The sequence below is a fragment of the Maniola hyperantus genome, chromosome 1, assembly GCF_902806685.2.
Source record: "Maniola hyperantus chromosome 1, iAphHyp1.2, whole genome shotgun sequence".
NCBI lineage: Eukaryota > Metazoa > Arthropoda > Insecta > Lepidoptera > Nymphalidae > Maniola > Maniola hyperantus.
Window position 1 is genome coordinate 8,207,988 of NC_048536.1, and position 17,325 is coordinate 8,225,312.

The 17,325-nt window shown below is 37.0% G+C and overlaps 4 protein-coding genes across 4 annotated transcripts; 3 read left to right on the forward strand and 1 right to left on the reverse strand.

Moving 5' to 3' along the window:
• The first annotated feature begins 174 nt into the window (after positions 1–174).
• LOC138404697 (uncharacterized) lies at positions 175–4,375 on the forward strand. The gene is made up of 2 exons (XM_069509330.1): positions 175–316; positions 1,061–4,375. Exon 2 carries the CDS (start codon positions 3,299–3,301, stop codon positions 4,226–4,228), a length of 930 nt encoding a protein of 309 aa, XP_069365431.1. The 5' UTR covers positions 175–316; positions 1,061–3,298; the 3' UTR covers positions 4,229–4,375.
• Positions 4,376–4,434: 59 nt separating this feature from the next.
• On the forward strand, positions 4,435–7,269 carry LOC138404735 (uncharacterized). The gene is made up of 2 exons (XM_069509533.1): positions 4,435–6,314; positions 7,059–7,269. Exon 1 carries the CDS (start codon positions 5,550–5,552, stop codon positions 6,141–6,143), a length of 594 nt encoding a protein of 197 aa, XP_069365634.1. The 5' UTR covers positions 4,435–5,549; the 3' UTR covers positions 6,144–6,314; positions 7,059–7,269.
• A 699-nt stretch (positions 7,270–7,968) lies between these two features.
• Positions 7,969–12,224, forward strand: Sec61beta (Sec61 translocon subunit beta). The gene is made up of 3 exons (XM_034968985.2): positions 7,969–8,122; positions 8,219–8,421; positions 11,518–12,224. Exons 1-3 carry the CDS (start codon positions 8,120–8,122, stop codon positions 11,603–11,605), a joined length of 294 nt encoding a protein of 97 aa, XP_034824876.1. The 5' UTR covers positions 7,969–8,119; the 3' UTR covers positions 11,606–12,224.
• A 316-nt stretch (positions 12,225–12,540) lies between these two features.
• Positions 12,541–16,962, reverse strand: fz (frizzled). Its single transcript, XM_034968888.2, has 2 exons — positions 15,597–16,962; positions 12,541–15,513 (listed from the first exon to the last, which is right to left on the reverse strand). Exons 1-2 carry the CDS (start codon positions 16,768–16,770, stop codon positions 14,996–14,998), a joined length of 1,692 nt encoding a protein of 563 aa, XP_034824779.1. The 5' UTR covers positions 16,771–16,962; the 3' UTR covers positions 12,541–14,995.
• Positions 16,963–17,325: the final 363 nt, after the last annotated feature.

Below are 17,325 nucleotides of genomic sequence, written 5' to 3' on the forward strand. Positions count from 1 at the left end.
TGCGGCCTGCTAGCTTTTCACGGCCTAACAGTTTAACCAAGGTTTAACCGATTTTGATGTAATTTGGTACAGAGTTAGCTTACATCCCGGGGAAGAACATAGGCTACCTTTTATGCCAAAAATCGAAGAGTTTAGAAAACCTTTGTTTTTTTTAAACCTGAATGTCGCGACGAACGTCGCGAAATAGTTAATTGTACAAAATATAAATAGTAATCATCGTAAAATTAAATCATCCAATTATAATATCTAATTACGATAACGAGCAAAACGAGATTAGAAGGAGAGGAATCCAGAGCCGGACGCTTAAAATACTATGGTAAGTTGTCTGTGACTTTACTCTGTGGGTCTAATGGTCTATACTTGAAACGCGACGCCGACTGTCTGTGGTCGAAGCCTTAAACCACGGCGCCCACCATTTTGTTAACTGACTGGATCCGAGCACGGCAGCCTCGCCTCACAGCACGCCTGCCGTCATCAGTTCGGTGCCTCGCATCCTGTATTATTACTCGTAAGTGGCTAACTATAAGTAACTATATTTGATTGCTATTAATTGTGTGCATAAGGAACGTTTCCATGTAGCCAACGTCGAGAGTCGTAAGGGCCCTTTATTGGCAGGCCTTAGTCGGAATAGTAAATCGTCAGCGTCGGGAGCCATTGGGACCCTTGTTGGCAGGACTTGGCTGGGAGAAAGTAATCCGTCAGTATCGAGAGTCGTAGGGGCCCTCGGGTGGCAGGCCTTAGCGTCGAACAGCTAACTCTCGATACAGATGACGAGACCAGCTAGCTCTCGACGTCAGTGACGACCCCGGCTAACTCTCGGCGTAAGTAGCAAGCAAAGGTGTGGCACTTTGAGCCGGCACGAATAGCCAGTTACCTGACCGAAACGCGGTAGGTCAATGGGACCCAATTATAATCCTAATGGCTGGGCTAATGATGGAACCGTTCCTCCTTTAATTTAGTGCTAGTCAGCCCTGGTCTTCCCCGCATAGCGGCGAGGAAGACAGTAGCCCCGGCGGATTTCGTCTAGGTGAAATCTGCCCGTCCCATATATGTATTACAGAGTGCGAGGCAATGGATTCTGTCCTATGCGACGGGGAGGAAGGCCGCTTCCTCGACCGTCGCCTCCGTGCCGTGAAGACGGCGCATTAACCTGGTGTCGCACGCGCAAGCGGACTGCGCATCGAGCAAGGGTGAGTGCATAATCAAACATTCACAAACTAGCCTTCGTGACGTCTCTGGTTTCAACCCTCAAACCCGGGCGGCAAGCCGAGTCTAACTAAGCATAAACAGGAGGCGCCACGACATGGTGGAGATGCTGAGGATCTGATAAATCAGTAAATGAGCTTTCAGCAAAAAATGCTAAAAGAAAGAGGGTTGTCAAATAAGTTGTGAATGTTGTTATGCACTGACCTAAATCAGACATGTCTCGACAAGTCTCGACACGTATAGAGCGGCAAATACCATTAGACCTTAATAGGTTATTTTCATGTCTTGTTTTCTCGTAGCTATGTGATTTGTTCTGAATATGATTATTCTTAAGCGTGAATGACCTACCTACCTACACATGAAAATTATTTTTCCTACTATTGAGTTTTGATACCTACCTACAGGTGATGAATAATTCTACTTATAACTAACACTTTAAACTCTAATACCTACTTTAAATAAGCAAAGTTATGTTGCATTTCACTGATGATTTTAACGTTTTTTTAGACAGTTTTAATATAAATACCTACAATACATTGTAGTGAATAGTGACAAATGTTCAATGTTTAATTTAATAAAGGAAAGGTACCTACCTAATGTGAAGAATAAAGGAGGATGCTGTGCGTATAGTCCTATAATAGAATAAAGGAAACCGAAAATTAAGAATAACCTCATTCTCTGTTAAAGTCTAATTGTAATGATGCGGCGGTATTACCAACGTTCTGAATTATTATATTCACAATAAAGTGACACTGTTATTGCAGTTTAGTGGAATAATTATTATAATTATGTTGATCCATGTGCGACTAAATCAATTAAAATAAAAGTTTGAGCTCGCATCAACATTCTGACAAATTAAGATTATTATAATATCATATTCAACAGAGACTTAAAGATGAGTCAATTTCAAAAGTATTTAGGGTTCCGCACCTAGTAAGAAAGAAAATCAATTCTAAAGGTTATCGTTTCTTGTATAACAGTTATAAATGTGAAAAAACCCTTCGTCTCGGTGCGCAAGGAATTGTTTTTTTTTCACAAATTTTATGAATGAAACAGTGAAGTGATATGGACATTAACAATAAACGATAGGTACCTAGAGCAGTCACCTGCGATAGTACACTGACCTTTGCCGGTGCATTCACACTGGACTTGCTAGAACGGTTAAATAGTTACACACACATACCTACCCGACTTGAGATTGCTATGATCATACAATTTTGATACGAAGGGGTCAATCATTGAATGCTTATACTGAATGGTCACACAGTGTGTGTGCCCACGCATACCTAGTAACTGAGATGATTAAATACTAAAATTGAGACCCGGTTTAGCAATACGAACCTTAGGCATGAAATAAAAGCCAGTAGAATGTACAGAGATTTAAGAATATTTGTAGAAGTTTATTGAATAGAGGTACAATGCTACTCTATTTTACTACATCCTATATCTTGTCGCAAGGGTAGGCATAACCCTTCTAGCATGTTAGTGGAATTGTGTACACATCTGTGGGCAGATGACTGACAATTATTGATAAGGTCGTTGTCACACTATGACGACAGGGCCGGACTATGAAATTGATTTATGATAAAGTCGGTTACTTACTTTGTCCGCGATACTAATAACCAATTAATTTCATTCTACAACAACAACGGTACAAAATTATTTCGTTATAACTAGTCGTTGAAATTTATTTGATAAATTATTTGATGAATATATGAGATTTATAGAACAAGGGTTACCATGAATATTCAAACCATAGGACATTGATGTAACACAACAACTAAATAGAAGTTTTAAATGAACTTTAAAGTGAAATAAATGAAAGATGGACGATCATTTGAAAAATAGATCTACGATACTGACACAGATAAATAAAATTAGTTAGATTAAAGAAAATTTTTTGTTTTGGCCAATCCGCTTCCTTTCTTTTTCTCTCGCTTTTCTCCTAAGCGGTGCTATTTCATTTATAGAGAGACGAGCCACGAAGTTCCCGGTCACATTGAAAACATAAACTAATAATCTAAAAAACCTTAAACCACTAACCCGTTTAAATGAAACTTTTATCTACTAATATTTCGAACATACCGACAAGATGGATCAAAGTCTCTTGGTGATGTTGCACTCAATGAAAACAAAATTACAAAATTTATCAACCAACGCATCTCAAATAATAGAAACTCTTGATGATCCAACCACTCAATCCCCAACGATCATACAAGAAGCAGAAATTATTTCTTCGAAATTACAAACTTTGTTAAATAGATTGAGCTCCGAATTGACCAACTACTTTCGATTAAGCAACGATCCTGCGCCTGATGACATATCCGAGATATCTACAGTACAATTAGAAGCAGAAGATATATTGTGCGAACTTAAAGTCAAAATCAAAGAAAAAATTAAAGTAATTGAACGTGAAAATCAAGTCAACAGGGACACGAATCCGAATCCTATTTACGAAATGAAAATCGAAATGAGTACTAAATCCATCGAGGAGATAAGGAAATGCCTCGAAGTCATTATCACGGCTAGGGAAGACGCAGAGAGAGTTATCCAGGGAAAATCTGAAGACAATTACACTACCCAATCTCTACACGCGAATGCATCCGACGACAATAATATGAAATTAAAATCCAAAGGGCCAACAAGTAAAGAAATGTCCACAAAGAAACAAGATAAAAATCGGGGACTATTTCAAGGTCGTCAGGGAAGTTTTAGGAAACAATTCAAAAGAAAATGGGAAGAGCCAGTAGGAAACCAAGAAAGGCAACACGAAAAGAAAAGAAAACTTCACTGCATCTTCTGTCAGGAGAACCATTTTAACGATCAATGCAAAGCCTTTACAACGTTACGAGAAAGGAAAAATAAATTAATTAACCGATGCTACGCATGTCTTCGCATAGGACATACCGTAAAGATATGTGAGAGAAAAATAAAATGTGCACACTGTAACGAGATTGGATCTCACAATCGGGCACTTTGTCCTAAAAATCTACAAAAGGAGAGTGAAACAACTAATAAATAAATAAAAATAATAAATAAGAATGTAAATAATAAATAAGAATAATAATAATGAATGATTATATAAATAATAAGAATACAAACGAATCAACTAATAATTTAATGCAATTAGATACCAAGGATACTACTATACTTCAAACAGCAGTTGTGAACGCGAAATCTGAAAAGGAAGAACATCCTGTTCATTACTTGCATATTGTGTCCATCAGAAGGAGAAAACCATCAGAATTATATACCGACTCCAAAAAAGCGTTTAAACAAATGTCTATGAACTTAAGGGAGTGGAGTTCTAATTCTTATGAATTTATGACACAAATCCCAGACTCGTCAAAGGAAATCCGTGTTAAGATATTAGGACTTGATTGGGATTTAAAGGAAGATCTACTTCAATTGAGATACAAGATCGACTCTAATGCGAACAATAAACGGGAAGTATTGAGAGTGATCGCTTCAATCTACGATCCTTGCGGATTTGTTGCACCACATATCCTACCTGCTAAATTATTTAAGAAGTCGTCTTATAAAATTTATTCGGAACTTTCTTCCTGCAAAAGTAACACATCAATTTCTTTGGACCGATAGCCAAATTGTAATCGGATGGTGCAAGTCTTCTAAACTTTTACCACCATTCGTAGCAAGGAGAATCCAAGAAATTAAATGAAACAAAGAATTGATCATAAGATATGTTCCCTCAGAGCTAAATCCAGCAGATGTAGCAACAAAACCTTACAGCGCTTGTCAAGATAAAGCGAAATAATTAGCTGGATCTCAATATTTGTTACAAGCATCTGATACATTGCCACAAAGGGCAACGAATAGTGATCCCTTTTTGTTTCGGGAGGCTCTTCCGAATGATAGTGAAGATGAGGAAGTTGAAATTAATGAAACTATTTCTGTAATATAGATGCCGAGCTGGATCATATATTTGTCGGCAGAGAGCTCTAGGATCGTCGTATTACCTTCTATTGGGCGTTTATCTACAGGGTTATCATGTTGGCTTAATAGGAACGCGGGATACGATTCTACACAAGTACACAAGTCGTTTCTCTTACCATCTTCAAACCATATTGTTATTCTTACGTGTCCATGGTAACCCAGATTGTGTCATAATGCGTAGACTCGATCAACGCCACTAGACAACGTTTGCGTCCCGATTACTGCCGAGTATCTCCGACATATTGAAACCAGCTGATTTCTTGGCTGTAGGAGAATGTATAACAGTAGAGACTACCCGGAAGGAACCTTTAGCAGAAGGAACCGTTACAAAAACGGAACTAGTTAAAGGTTGGAAAAGAGCTCTTAAAATCCAAGAAGAATTTAGAGAAATGTTTTCTAATCGTTACCTTCTCAGCCTTCGAGAAAGATACCAGCATTCACATAGGGATCCAAGAGTCACTTCGAAATTAGAACCTCAAGAAGGACAAATAGTCCAGATAAAGGGGGAACATCCTAATCGGGAAAGCTGGCGAGTTGGGAAAATAACAAAACTTATGAAGGGGAAGGATGGATTTAGCAGAACAGCGAAAGTAAAAGTAGATAATAGCGAATATATTAGATCCATTTCACACTTATATCCACTAGAAATGGACGAACAAGAAGCTCACGCTCTAGCTGACAAACCTAGACCAAGTTACAACTATATACCTTCCGAACGCATAACAAGAGAAGTGCACGAAGAAACCACTGGAGAAACCAGTGAGATACGTAGTGGTGAAATCGATGCACCTGAAAAGGAAAATGATCACACCATACAAGACCATAATGAGACGATGTTAGAGGATCAACTTCTGCCAGAGGAGATTACTAACGAAAACGAAGTAGACCTTTCTTCCGAGGAGCCAAGACCCAAGAGAGAAGCGGCTGTCAGGGCCCTCGAGAAGATTAAGGAGTGGACGCAGAATCTTATCGTCTTATTGTAACTTCCGTTGTTGGGGAGTGTCGCGACGAACGTCGCGAAATAGTTAATTGTACAAAATATAAATAGTAATCATCGTAAAATTAAATCATCCAATTATAATATCTAATTACGATAACGAGCAAAACGAGATTAGAAGGAGAGGAATCCAGAGCCGGACGCTTAAAATACTATGGTAAGTTGTCTGTGACTTTACTCTGTGGGTCTAATGGTCTATACTTGAAACGCGACGCCGACTGTCTGTGGTCGAAGCCTTAAACCACGGCGCCCACCATTTTGTTAACTGACTGGATCCGAGCACGGCAGCCTCGCCTCACAGCACGCCTGCCGTCATCAGTTCGGTGCCTCGCATCCTGTATTATTACTCGTAAGTGGCTAACTATAAGTAACTATATTTGATTGCTATTAATTGTGTGCATAAGGAACGTTTCCATGTAGCCAACGTCGAGAGTCGTAAGGGCCCTTTATTGGCAGGCCTTAGTCGGAATAGTAAATCGTCAGCGTCGGGAGCCATTGGGACCCTTGTTGGCAGGACTTGGCTGGGAGAAAGTAATCCGTCAGTATCGAGAGTCGTAGGGGCCCTCGGGTGGCAGGCCTTAGCGTCGAACAGCTAACTCTCGATACAGATGACGAGACCAGCTAGCTCTCGACGTCAGTGACGACCCCGGCTAACTCTCGGCGTAAGTAGCAAGCAAAGGTGTGGCACTTTGAGCCGGCACGAATAGCCAGTTACCTGACCGAAACGCGGTAGGTCAATGGGACCCAATTATAATCCTAATGGCTGGGCTAATGATGGAACCGTTCCTCCTTTAATTTAGTGCTAGTCAGCCCTGGTCTTCCCCGCATAGCGGCGAGGAAGACAGTAGCCCCGGCGGATTTCGTCTAGGTGAAATCTGCCCGTCCCATATATGTATTACAGAGTGCGAGGCAATGGATTCTGTCCTATGCGACGGGGAGGAAGGCCGCTTCCTCGACCGTCGCCTCCGTGCCGTGAAGACGGCGCATTAACCTGGTGTCGCACGCGCAAGCGGACTGCGCATCGAGCAAGGGTGAGTGCATAATCAAACATTCACAAACTAGCCTTCGTGACGTCTCTGGTTTCAACCCTCAAACCCGGGCGGCAAGCCGAGTCTAACTAAGCATAAACAGGAGGCGCCACGACACTGAATTCACGCGAACGAAGTCGCGGGCATCGTCTAGTACAGCATAAATGTGTCTGCATCTTATAGCTATATTTAGCACTAGGTAAATATAGTATTTGAGCAGGTGAACATTATAAGTTGCAAGTCCATGGCCTATAAATGGTTTTTATTATTCTTTCTCGATTTGGAAACGGATTAGTTCTCCAAAAGCGCCCCCTGTCAATGTCATTCAAGTGCTAAGAGAGCCTTGTCGCACTGTAATGGATATTAGTTAGTCATCATGATAAACTTGGCTTTGGGAATCCATAATCCCCTCCAACCCCAGATTAAGAATCAAGGAGATTTGGCATTAAAATAATAATACCTTATTAGAGCAAGCTAGGTGTATAGAAAAGCTCTGAAGAGTGATAGAGATATAAACACAGTTTTCTGTCTTTGTCATAGTTTAGCTTTTTTTGTTGGGCACGTTGTAGTTTGTGCCCAACAAACCTCTGTGATTTATTATTATTATTTATTTATTATTTAATTAGAACGGCCATAAAGCCGTGATAGTAATTTATTGCGAATAATTACGAGTTTTTCTTTAGTTTTCTGTTTTAAAATTAGTCTGAGCCTCCAACTAACGCTGCTATATCAATGTTACCCGTTATGACCTACTGTATAATTTTTCTGCATAGCAACTTTGTTGACAACGTGTCAATTTTATTGTACGCGTTGCAAAGTTAATTTTGCCAACTCGAACTTGCGAGCGATAAAAAATTTAGTTTTTGTATACAGTAGTCAGTGTATTGTGATTCAATAAATTACCTCAATTTTTAACTAATATCTATACAAGAAGATGGTAAGCTAAAAATTTGACAATAAAATTGATTTAAGTAGGTATGTATAAGTTTTTCAATAAGTAATTTATTTAAGAGTTTAAAATGTTAAATTTCAGCCACCCGCTCCAAGTTCTACATCTGTAGGGGCAGGAGGCCGGTCGCCTAGCAAGGCTACCTCTGCTCCGCGTTCTTCGAGTGGTGGCACTGTAAGACAACGTAAAACAACTACAACTACCACATCAGCTAGAAACCGCAGCACAGGTGCTGGATCAGGTGGCATGTGGCGCTTCTACACCGACGATTCACCTGGTGTAAAAGTGTAAGTTTTTATAGAAGACTAACTTATCCACGCAGACGATTTTACCCCCTTCAGGGTTGAATTTTCAAAAACCCTTTCTTAGCCAATGTGTGTCATAATGGCTATCTGCATATTAAATTTTAGCCCGATCCGTCCAGTAGTTTGAACTGTGTGTTGATAAATCAGTCAGTCAGCTAGAGTAGATATATATATATATAGTATATGTAGTAGACTAGACAATCCTGTTACTTTGTGAAGATTTAGGTTTTTAAAAATCCCATGGGAACTGATTTCCTGGACAAAAATTTAGCCTGTCTGTCCCGGGATGGAAACTATCTCTACCTAAATTTTTTAAAGGGATGAGTTGTGAAACCAGCACACAGACAGCCACACACTTTCGCATTTCAATTATAATTAAAAATTTCTTTGTGTATGGAAAGCTGTGTGGTGTAAATATTAATTATTGTAATTAATGTTTTGATCTTTCTACTTAAATACATCTGAACTGATTGAAATTTCTGCTTTGACAAAACATAGGTTTATGATTTATGATTTATTTATTCATTTGCTTTCATGGTTACATGAAGCCCCGTTAGGGCATTGCAAAGTTAGGTACATTAACAATACATACATGCTAAATATATAATTACATGCAAGCTACGTGTTACATTAAATTATAATACATTTTATCAGGTAATTATATAGGGCATTCATTTTGAATCGAAATTATTTTTATTTATTGATCGCATTAATTAATTAAGTTTGTTATAATGTCAATTAGTTTCTTCTTTGTTAATAATTTAGTAATATTAGGTAGGTACAAGTATGTTAATATAAATAGTTTCGATTATCAGTAAGAATGTCATATTAAACTTAAATTAACAGGTTATAGTAAGTACAACATAGTCTGAAGCATGGATTTAGAAGTAACAATTCTTATAACTTACATAAGTATTAGTAGGTATTTAAAAATTCTTTGGTCTAAAGTCTAAACATACAAATAGGATAGAATAGAATAGAATAGAATAGAATAGAATGTTTTTTTATTCATGTAAACTTTTTAAAAGTGCTTATGAATAGTCAGGTTTAATTTACCACTGGTTCGGAATGCCGTCCTACCGAGAAGAACCAGCAAGAAACTCGGCGGTTGCTCTTTTTAATTTTTCAATTTAAATGTTATTATACCGTACTATACAAGCCATTGCAGCCCCGTGCATTGCTGGAGCGAGTCAAATCCAAGCTTTTTTATCGTTTACATAGTCTGCGACTGTATAATATGCTTTTTTTAGGAGCATACTTTTAACACATTTTTTAAACTTGTGTAAAGGCAAGTCTAAAATTGCTTGTGGAATTTTATTATAAAATATTACACTCATTCCCACAAATGACTTTCGCACCTTCCAGAGGCGGAGCGCAGGAGTAGCTAGCTTATTTTTGTTTCTAGTTTGCCTATCATGGCATGGATATGCAAATATAGTGTCGGTCGTGCAATTGGGGTCATGTATTAAATAGGTAGGTATGGTTAGTTTTGCAGTAATTCGTCTATCTCATAGAAACTATTCTGTATGAGCCATTGCTTGAGTTTACGCTTAAAGGTCCTATCGTTATTTTCGTCTGTAATATATTTAGGAATTTTGACTTATATATGTGAGTTGTTCTGTATAACGGGCCGCGACTAGAGATTTGTAATTTATAGGTGGGGTATACTAGTTTATTTTGCAAACGTGTGCTTCTTCCGTGTTTCTTTGTGTTTTCGGTAGTTTTGTATAAACTGTTATGCTTTCTGACAAACATAGCCATCTCAATTATATATATTGAGGGTATGGTTAGAATTTTTTTGTTTAGGAAGTGCGGTCTACAGCTTTCGCGTGGTTTTATGTTGACTAGGATACGGATACATTTTTTCTGCAGGATGAAGATATCCTGTGCGTTGGTACTCTCCCCCCAGAGGATTATCCCATATCGGATCCAAGAGTATGCGTATGCATAGTACGCGGAAAGAGCAGTTTCGTAATTTGTATTTGCTTTCAGTATGCTGAGAGCATATACAAATCGCGAAAGCTTAACGCTTAGGTTGTGAACATGGCTCTTCCAGTCCAGGTGAGTATCGATCGTTAGACCGAGAAGAGTAAAGTTACTAACTTCTTTAATTTTTATATTATTCGCGAGTGGTTTTAGATTTAGTGGATGTTTTTGGTGCGGCTTAAATTGTATGAGTTTAGTTTTATTTAGATTTATTTCTAGATTATTGTGTGATAAATGGTTTTGAATGTTTGCTAGGTTTTCGGAGATGATGTTTTCACATTCTGTCACATTCGTGCACATAGACAGGACCGATACGTCATCCGCAAACATAATGCATCGCGAGTGTGGGCATATAATGTTAGGTAGGTCGTTTATGTATACCAAAAAAAGGGCACATCCGAGGACACTTCCTTGTGGTATAGACCAGTTCGTAACGCGTACGTCCGATTGAAAGTCGCTTATGCCGTTTGTCCGTTCATCGCGATATTGCACTTGTACAAATTGTTGTCTATCCTTCAGGTACGTTTCTAGCCATCGGTGAGCGTTTCCTCGTATACCTGAGTCGTATATTTTTTTTAATAGTAGTTTGTGTGAAACTTTGTCATATGCTTTAGTCATATCTAGTAGCAGCCCGACACCGTACTTTTTTTGTTCTAAACAGTTCAGGATTGCTTGTATATATTCAAAGACAGCCAGCGTTGTCGAACAGTTTTCCTTAAAACCGTATTGGTTTTCTTTCAAGATGTTGTATTTTTCCAGAAATCTGTATATACGGTTTGTTATGGTTTTTTCGAAGATCTTTGATAGCGCGGGCAATAAGGCGCTGGGTCGATAGCTACTCGGTTCTTTTGGCTTCCCGCCTTTCTTAAGGATAGGTCGTATTTTAGCTATCTTTAGTTTATCAGGACAGTAGGCCTCGTCAAAGGATTTATTAATAAGAAATGTCAGGGGAGGGTGCTGTTAGGTGTGCAGGTGTTCCTGATATATAGTCAAATTAGATAGTTATACTAAAATTTACACTTTCTGTTTTTAACTTAAACTTCATATCCTTTTAGTACACAATCCTAATAAACAATTAATATTTTGTTTCAGAGGCCCAGTTCCAGTATTAGTGATGTCTCTCCTTTTTATTGCGTCAGTGTTTATGCTGCACATTTGGGGAAAATATACAAGGGCATAAGGTGGTTCCAATTTCCATGTAGTATAAAAATGAATTTTATTATTATTCTAATATAAGCGAGTGAAAGTTTAGAATGTTATGTTTAATAATTTTATATTGTATGTGCAGGCTATGTAAAACAACCAGTTTACTTTGAACACGATGTAATTTGTAACGTTTAGATGCAGAACACCCAAAAACAAAATGCCAATAATGTTAAACTGCCTTGACAGCCTGCCTGAATGCCTTTGCTTGAAAATACATACATGCATACCTGAACAGTATGTAACCTTAAATTAAGAACATTCTTTTCGTGTTCTACTTTAAGAACATCGTAACAACGGAATTTTACGTTTTTTTCGTTATTCTTATTTGGTAAAAATTGCTTATGGAATCTTTCATTACTCCAGAAATTTTGGCATTTTGTGTTTTTAGGTTTGTGCTAAATGATTTGTGAAAAAGTGTAATTATGTACTGTGTAGCTTTTGGAAACTGCAAAAAATTTCAAAGGTGTACCTACTCAAGTTTGGAGAGGCCTATATTGTATTAAACTTTAAGCCCTCCCAATCTTGAGTAGGTACACTTTATTTTAAGTAAATTAAGTTATTTTTGAATAAATTTAAGTCATGCATTTTGTAAAGTTGTTGTTTTATTCTCCTTCTTGTTTCCTTTCACAACAGCCTATGGCTTTTTAATTTTATACTTTGAGAAACCATAATTTTGGCTTTTTGGTAGGTTTATTCCCGTTGAGTCACACCCCCCGTGTGTAACCGTACCTACACTTTATTGATGCAATTAACTAAATGTAGGTCTCCCAAATATTTATAAAACTAAAAATATGAAATCCTTTATACATAAAAGAGCAGCTTGCTCATTTAAATCTTGAATAGATTGAATTTTTTTTAACCCCTATACACAGGAACTTTCTGAAATGATAGATTTTTAAATAAAAAAAATATGATTTAATAGGTACATTTATGACACCTAACTTATAATGTAACAAAATAAAAGTATGATTATTATATTTACATTATCAGCCTTATAAATAATCTCGAGATAGTTCTTATACAGTAAAAAGTGGGTTTATACCATATTAAGTTTTTAATTAATTTTTAAAAAAAACATACAAAATTAAAAGTATAAGTTTAATTATATTTACACTATCAGCCTTATAAGTTATAATCTCGAGATGGATCTTATAAAAATAAAAAATACAGTAAAATCGTATTATAACCTTAATTAAAATGTAATTTCTAAAAGAAAAATTATAATTAATAAATTGCAAAAAGTACAATCTACAAAAATACTTGTAATTTATAAATGCAAGTAAACCTAATTTTTTTTGACAAGACAGCAACCTATTTGAACATACCTACATCTTGCATAAAGTAAGATTTTTTTTTAACTTTATCAATCTGAGGGTTGAATATTTGCATCTAAGATGAAGGACATCATAATGGAATTTAAATGTATCAAAGCACAATTTTATTCTGCTAAGGTCTCTAAGTAATGAAAATATTCTTACATCCTTGAGTAATCCCTTTGTGGCTTCAAAACAATATTTGATATCAATACATTCGAAACTGGATAAGTGAAAACTGGATTATGGTGCGGCTACATTAAGGTTAACGTCAAAGCCCAACAACGCCTTAAACAACGGAATAATTTCCGCCGGCAAACAAGACGTTGAACTGAGTGACCACACTAACGTTTAACGTCTAATGCCGTTTACATTGGCGATAAAATGTCATTTCAAGATGGACGTTGACGCTGCTACACTGTATTTAATGAGTGTAAATTTTTACTACAATGAATATATTTTATCATTACCGAAGGAAGAAAAAAGAATAAAAAGAAAGAAGATGGTGGACTATACAAATGCACAGGAAAATCCAGAAATAAGATTACATTATCATTAATCCACTCCATTTCTGCTCCCGTACCAACATGTGCGTTCCCGGCGCACACTGGCAAAAACGTAGATGTGACCGCTACGAGTTAATTCTCCCGTTAAATCTCTTTAATGGGCTACTGTAACCGACATCGGTATCGACAAACGCCAAACGACGTTGTGAATGCCGTTGGTAAAATTATTGCGATGATCGTGCCTACCTCTACGCTTAACGAGAAATGCCGAGTAACAACGCGTTGTTGGACTTGTTGGCCCTCAATGTAGCCGGCACATTAGTGAAAAAACTCTATAACCGACAACAATAGTCAGGTCCCGTCATTTTTATCTCTGAAAACCTCTACGTGCGACACTGTAGAAATCTTTTAGAGAGAGCCAAACTCTATTTTCTTAATCTAGACTTCTTTAAGGGGACTCAGTTCGGTGCTTTCTCCATACAAACGTAGGAGGGAAAATACAACAAATATTCGATATTGTACGCACAAAACTAAGAATTATTTTGATTTATCTCGTCATTATCTAGGTTCAATGATATCTAAAACATTGAAAAAAAATATTGATTTAAAAGTTACGAGCCTCAAAAGATTCCTATTTTAACACTAAATTTATGACAACTTTGGGCGTAAATAAATAAGATTAGGGATATGAAAATTGTAAAACAATTTATCATTAGACGTAGTTTATTTATTCATTAGTTGAAATAACTTTACTTTGCAAACATAAATTCAGTAGTTTTTTCTCAAAAATACTTTTCCTAAATCTTTTTCGCGCGTTTGATTTCAGTGATAATCATCGTGCCTCTCAACTTTCTCATACAATGTCAAGTGAAAAGCAAACACGTTACCCACGTGCGCTGCCAATTTCGGTCGAGCGTCCTGCGTCACCTTAAGTGAGGCTATTTACAATTAATATTTCAATTGAAATCTCAAAACTCCCAACTCGACTCAAAGCCAAACCATGTCCTTGTTTGTAAGCAAGAAAAGCTAAAGCGTCATTGTTTTCGATAGAATTACAAGACATCTGCAGCAGCGCTTGTTCTTACCTGCTCATCATCTTAAACATTTGGTTCAAGTTGATATCAATTGTTCAAGAATGTAGACGTTTTACGTTGATCCCTCAAAATGTAACAAAAAAGTGATTTCGTTGAGTGACAAACATATTATAATAATTATTGTGAATGCATTTGAGGGTAGGCAATCTTGAAACTCAACTATGAGTAAGTTTAACTGGTTAGAATCTACTTTTTATAAATTAATAAAAAATAAAGATTTTAATTTTTTAATAGATTTTGTACGTAGGTTTTTCCTGTGGTTTTTATATAATGAATTATTTAACCTCTATAAATGAGTATAACTACTCCCAACTCTTTGTGAAAAATCGTTTTAGTGAACTCATAGCGAAAATGACATTCAGGTCCCAGTGAATTTTCACTTATTCAGTTTCGAGACTGTATAACAAATTAAAATGTTTAATTAATAGCATTAATTTATGAAATTATAACTTTAAACATAAGCTTCAACACGTCGTCCTCTTATTTTATCAAAAAATTGATGCCATGAGACAAGAGTTTTACCAGACCAAATCCAAAAGCTTGATGTAATGCCAACAATCATTGTCATGAGATATTTTATCATGAACACTTCAAATTTAGGCCTCTCCATTTCCTGGTGCGTGAATGGGCATGGAATAGAATATAGAGGTGTTGAGCACATGTCGCGGTGCCATGTCACCATCCACTTGTCAAAATGTGCTTGCTCGTAAAATAAACACGAAATTACAATTAATGCTGGGACTGTATACAATACACCAAATATTCCAATACGTATCATTAACTTTTCCAATTTATCTGTTTTGGTACCATCATGTTTCATAACAGTTCTGATCCGGAAAAGTGAAACAAAACCAGCCAGTAAAAATATTGTACCTAAGACTAAATATACACATAATGGTGATAGTACAAATCCGCGTAGAGCTTCTGCATCCCAAAGCCCCACATAACATACGCCAGACAAAACATCACCTGTGGACAAAGACACATTTCATTAGTCAAAACTTTTACACATCATAAATGTAGTAAAATATTGTAAAAGTTAGATATCTTACCATCCACTTTGCCCATAGCTAATATTGATATAGTTTTAATGGCAGGCACTGCCCAAGCTGCTAGATGAAAGTATTGTGAATTAGCTTCTATGGCTTCATGCCCCCACTTAAGACCAGCAGCTAAAAACCATGTGAGCGTTAAAATGACCCACCAAATGCTAGATGCCATACTGAAGAAATATACAATCATAAAAAGGATTGTACATGGCTCATGTTTCGTTCCTTGAGTAATAACCGAGATGTTAGGCAGTCTTGTTCCACTGATTGTTAATGGAAAAGGGCCTTGACAACTGACACTGTCTCCTGCAGCCCATCCCATACCATAAGCTGCAGCAACCATTAGATAACACACTGACAGAAAAATTATAGGCCTCTCTGGATAACGAAATCTATCCGTGTCTATGAGGAAAGTCAAAACAGTAAACAAACAACTAAATGAACACAAAGTGGCCCAAATAACAATCCATAATCTTGAAAAATTCTTTTCATCTTCACTGAAAAACATTCCATTGCATGGTGCTCCACAATCAAACTCGATTTTATCCCCAACTTTTAGAGAGTACTCCAAGTCTAAGTTCTTGGGTATCTTGAAATGAACTGGGCAGACAAATCCAAGGTCTTTAGCACCTTGCAATTTTGTTGGATCTCTATCGCTGTTGGACTTGTAATCAACCTTTGGAAGTTTGGTCTCTGAAGCTTTACGAGATTCGTGAGTCACATTATTATCACCAACACATATAACGTTTTCATCTGTCACCACTGGGAATCTTGAGCACTCCAATTCTTTAGGCCACTTGAATCCAAAGTGTATTAATAATTCATCACAATTGTGTCTAGCTGATTCGCATAAATGACGACAGGGCGGAATTGGTGCATTTAATATTGTACACACTGGAGCATACACAGAACACAAAAAGAATTTCAAGTCTGGCGAACAGTTAATTTTTATAAGGGGTGTGAATTGATGAACATCAGAACCAGCATCTTCTTGTCTAGCGTGGTTCAGTATATTTGGAAAAATCGTCTGATTGTACTGTATCTGCTGGCAAAATTGTATCGTTATAGGTTCACATCGTCCATGGTGGGGTAAAGTATCCCCTTGGTATACCGTAACACGTGAACTTTTACTTATTACAAACAATGAGTTTACAAACAAAATCCACAGCCACTCCATTTTACAAAATGTATTCTGAGTAAGTAATAGCACCGAATAATTCTGACCGCACTATGCAAAAGCAGTTTAACATTATTAATTATTATATCTGTTAAAGTTTGGTTGAGATTTACGGTAAGTAATTTAGAGGAAGTTTAGGTAGGTATCGCAAAATTAGACCACCAGGCACCAGCCACCTTTTCCTTGCTTGGAGCAACGTAAACGTAGTGATTATATACTCTTTGGCTTGGAGTAAATTACAAAGAGTATTATAATATACAGGAAAGTAAATTATCACTACTGAGATCACAGACCAAAAAGCAGATCACTTTATTCCTGTTAGATTCGTGCCAGTCATAGAGATAGTATACAGCCAGTGCCGTACCGACCAGAAAAAAAAGGTAAATTATCAAAGACAAAAGAGTATACGCGTATTCTATGACCTTTTCACCCATAGACAGAGTAATAAAGCTAGATAAAGGAACGTTTGCTTTCTCATTCACACTAAAAAGAGAGCACAGATAAAATTACTAATGTGATAAACAGAGACGCGGCTAACCATGCTGGTCACAGAAT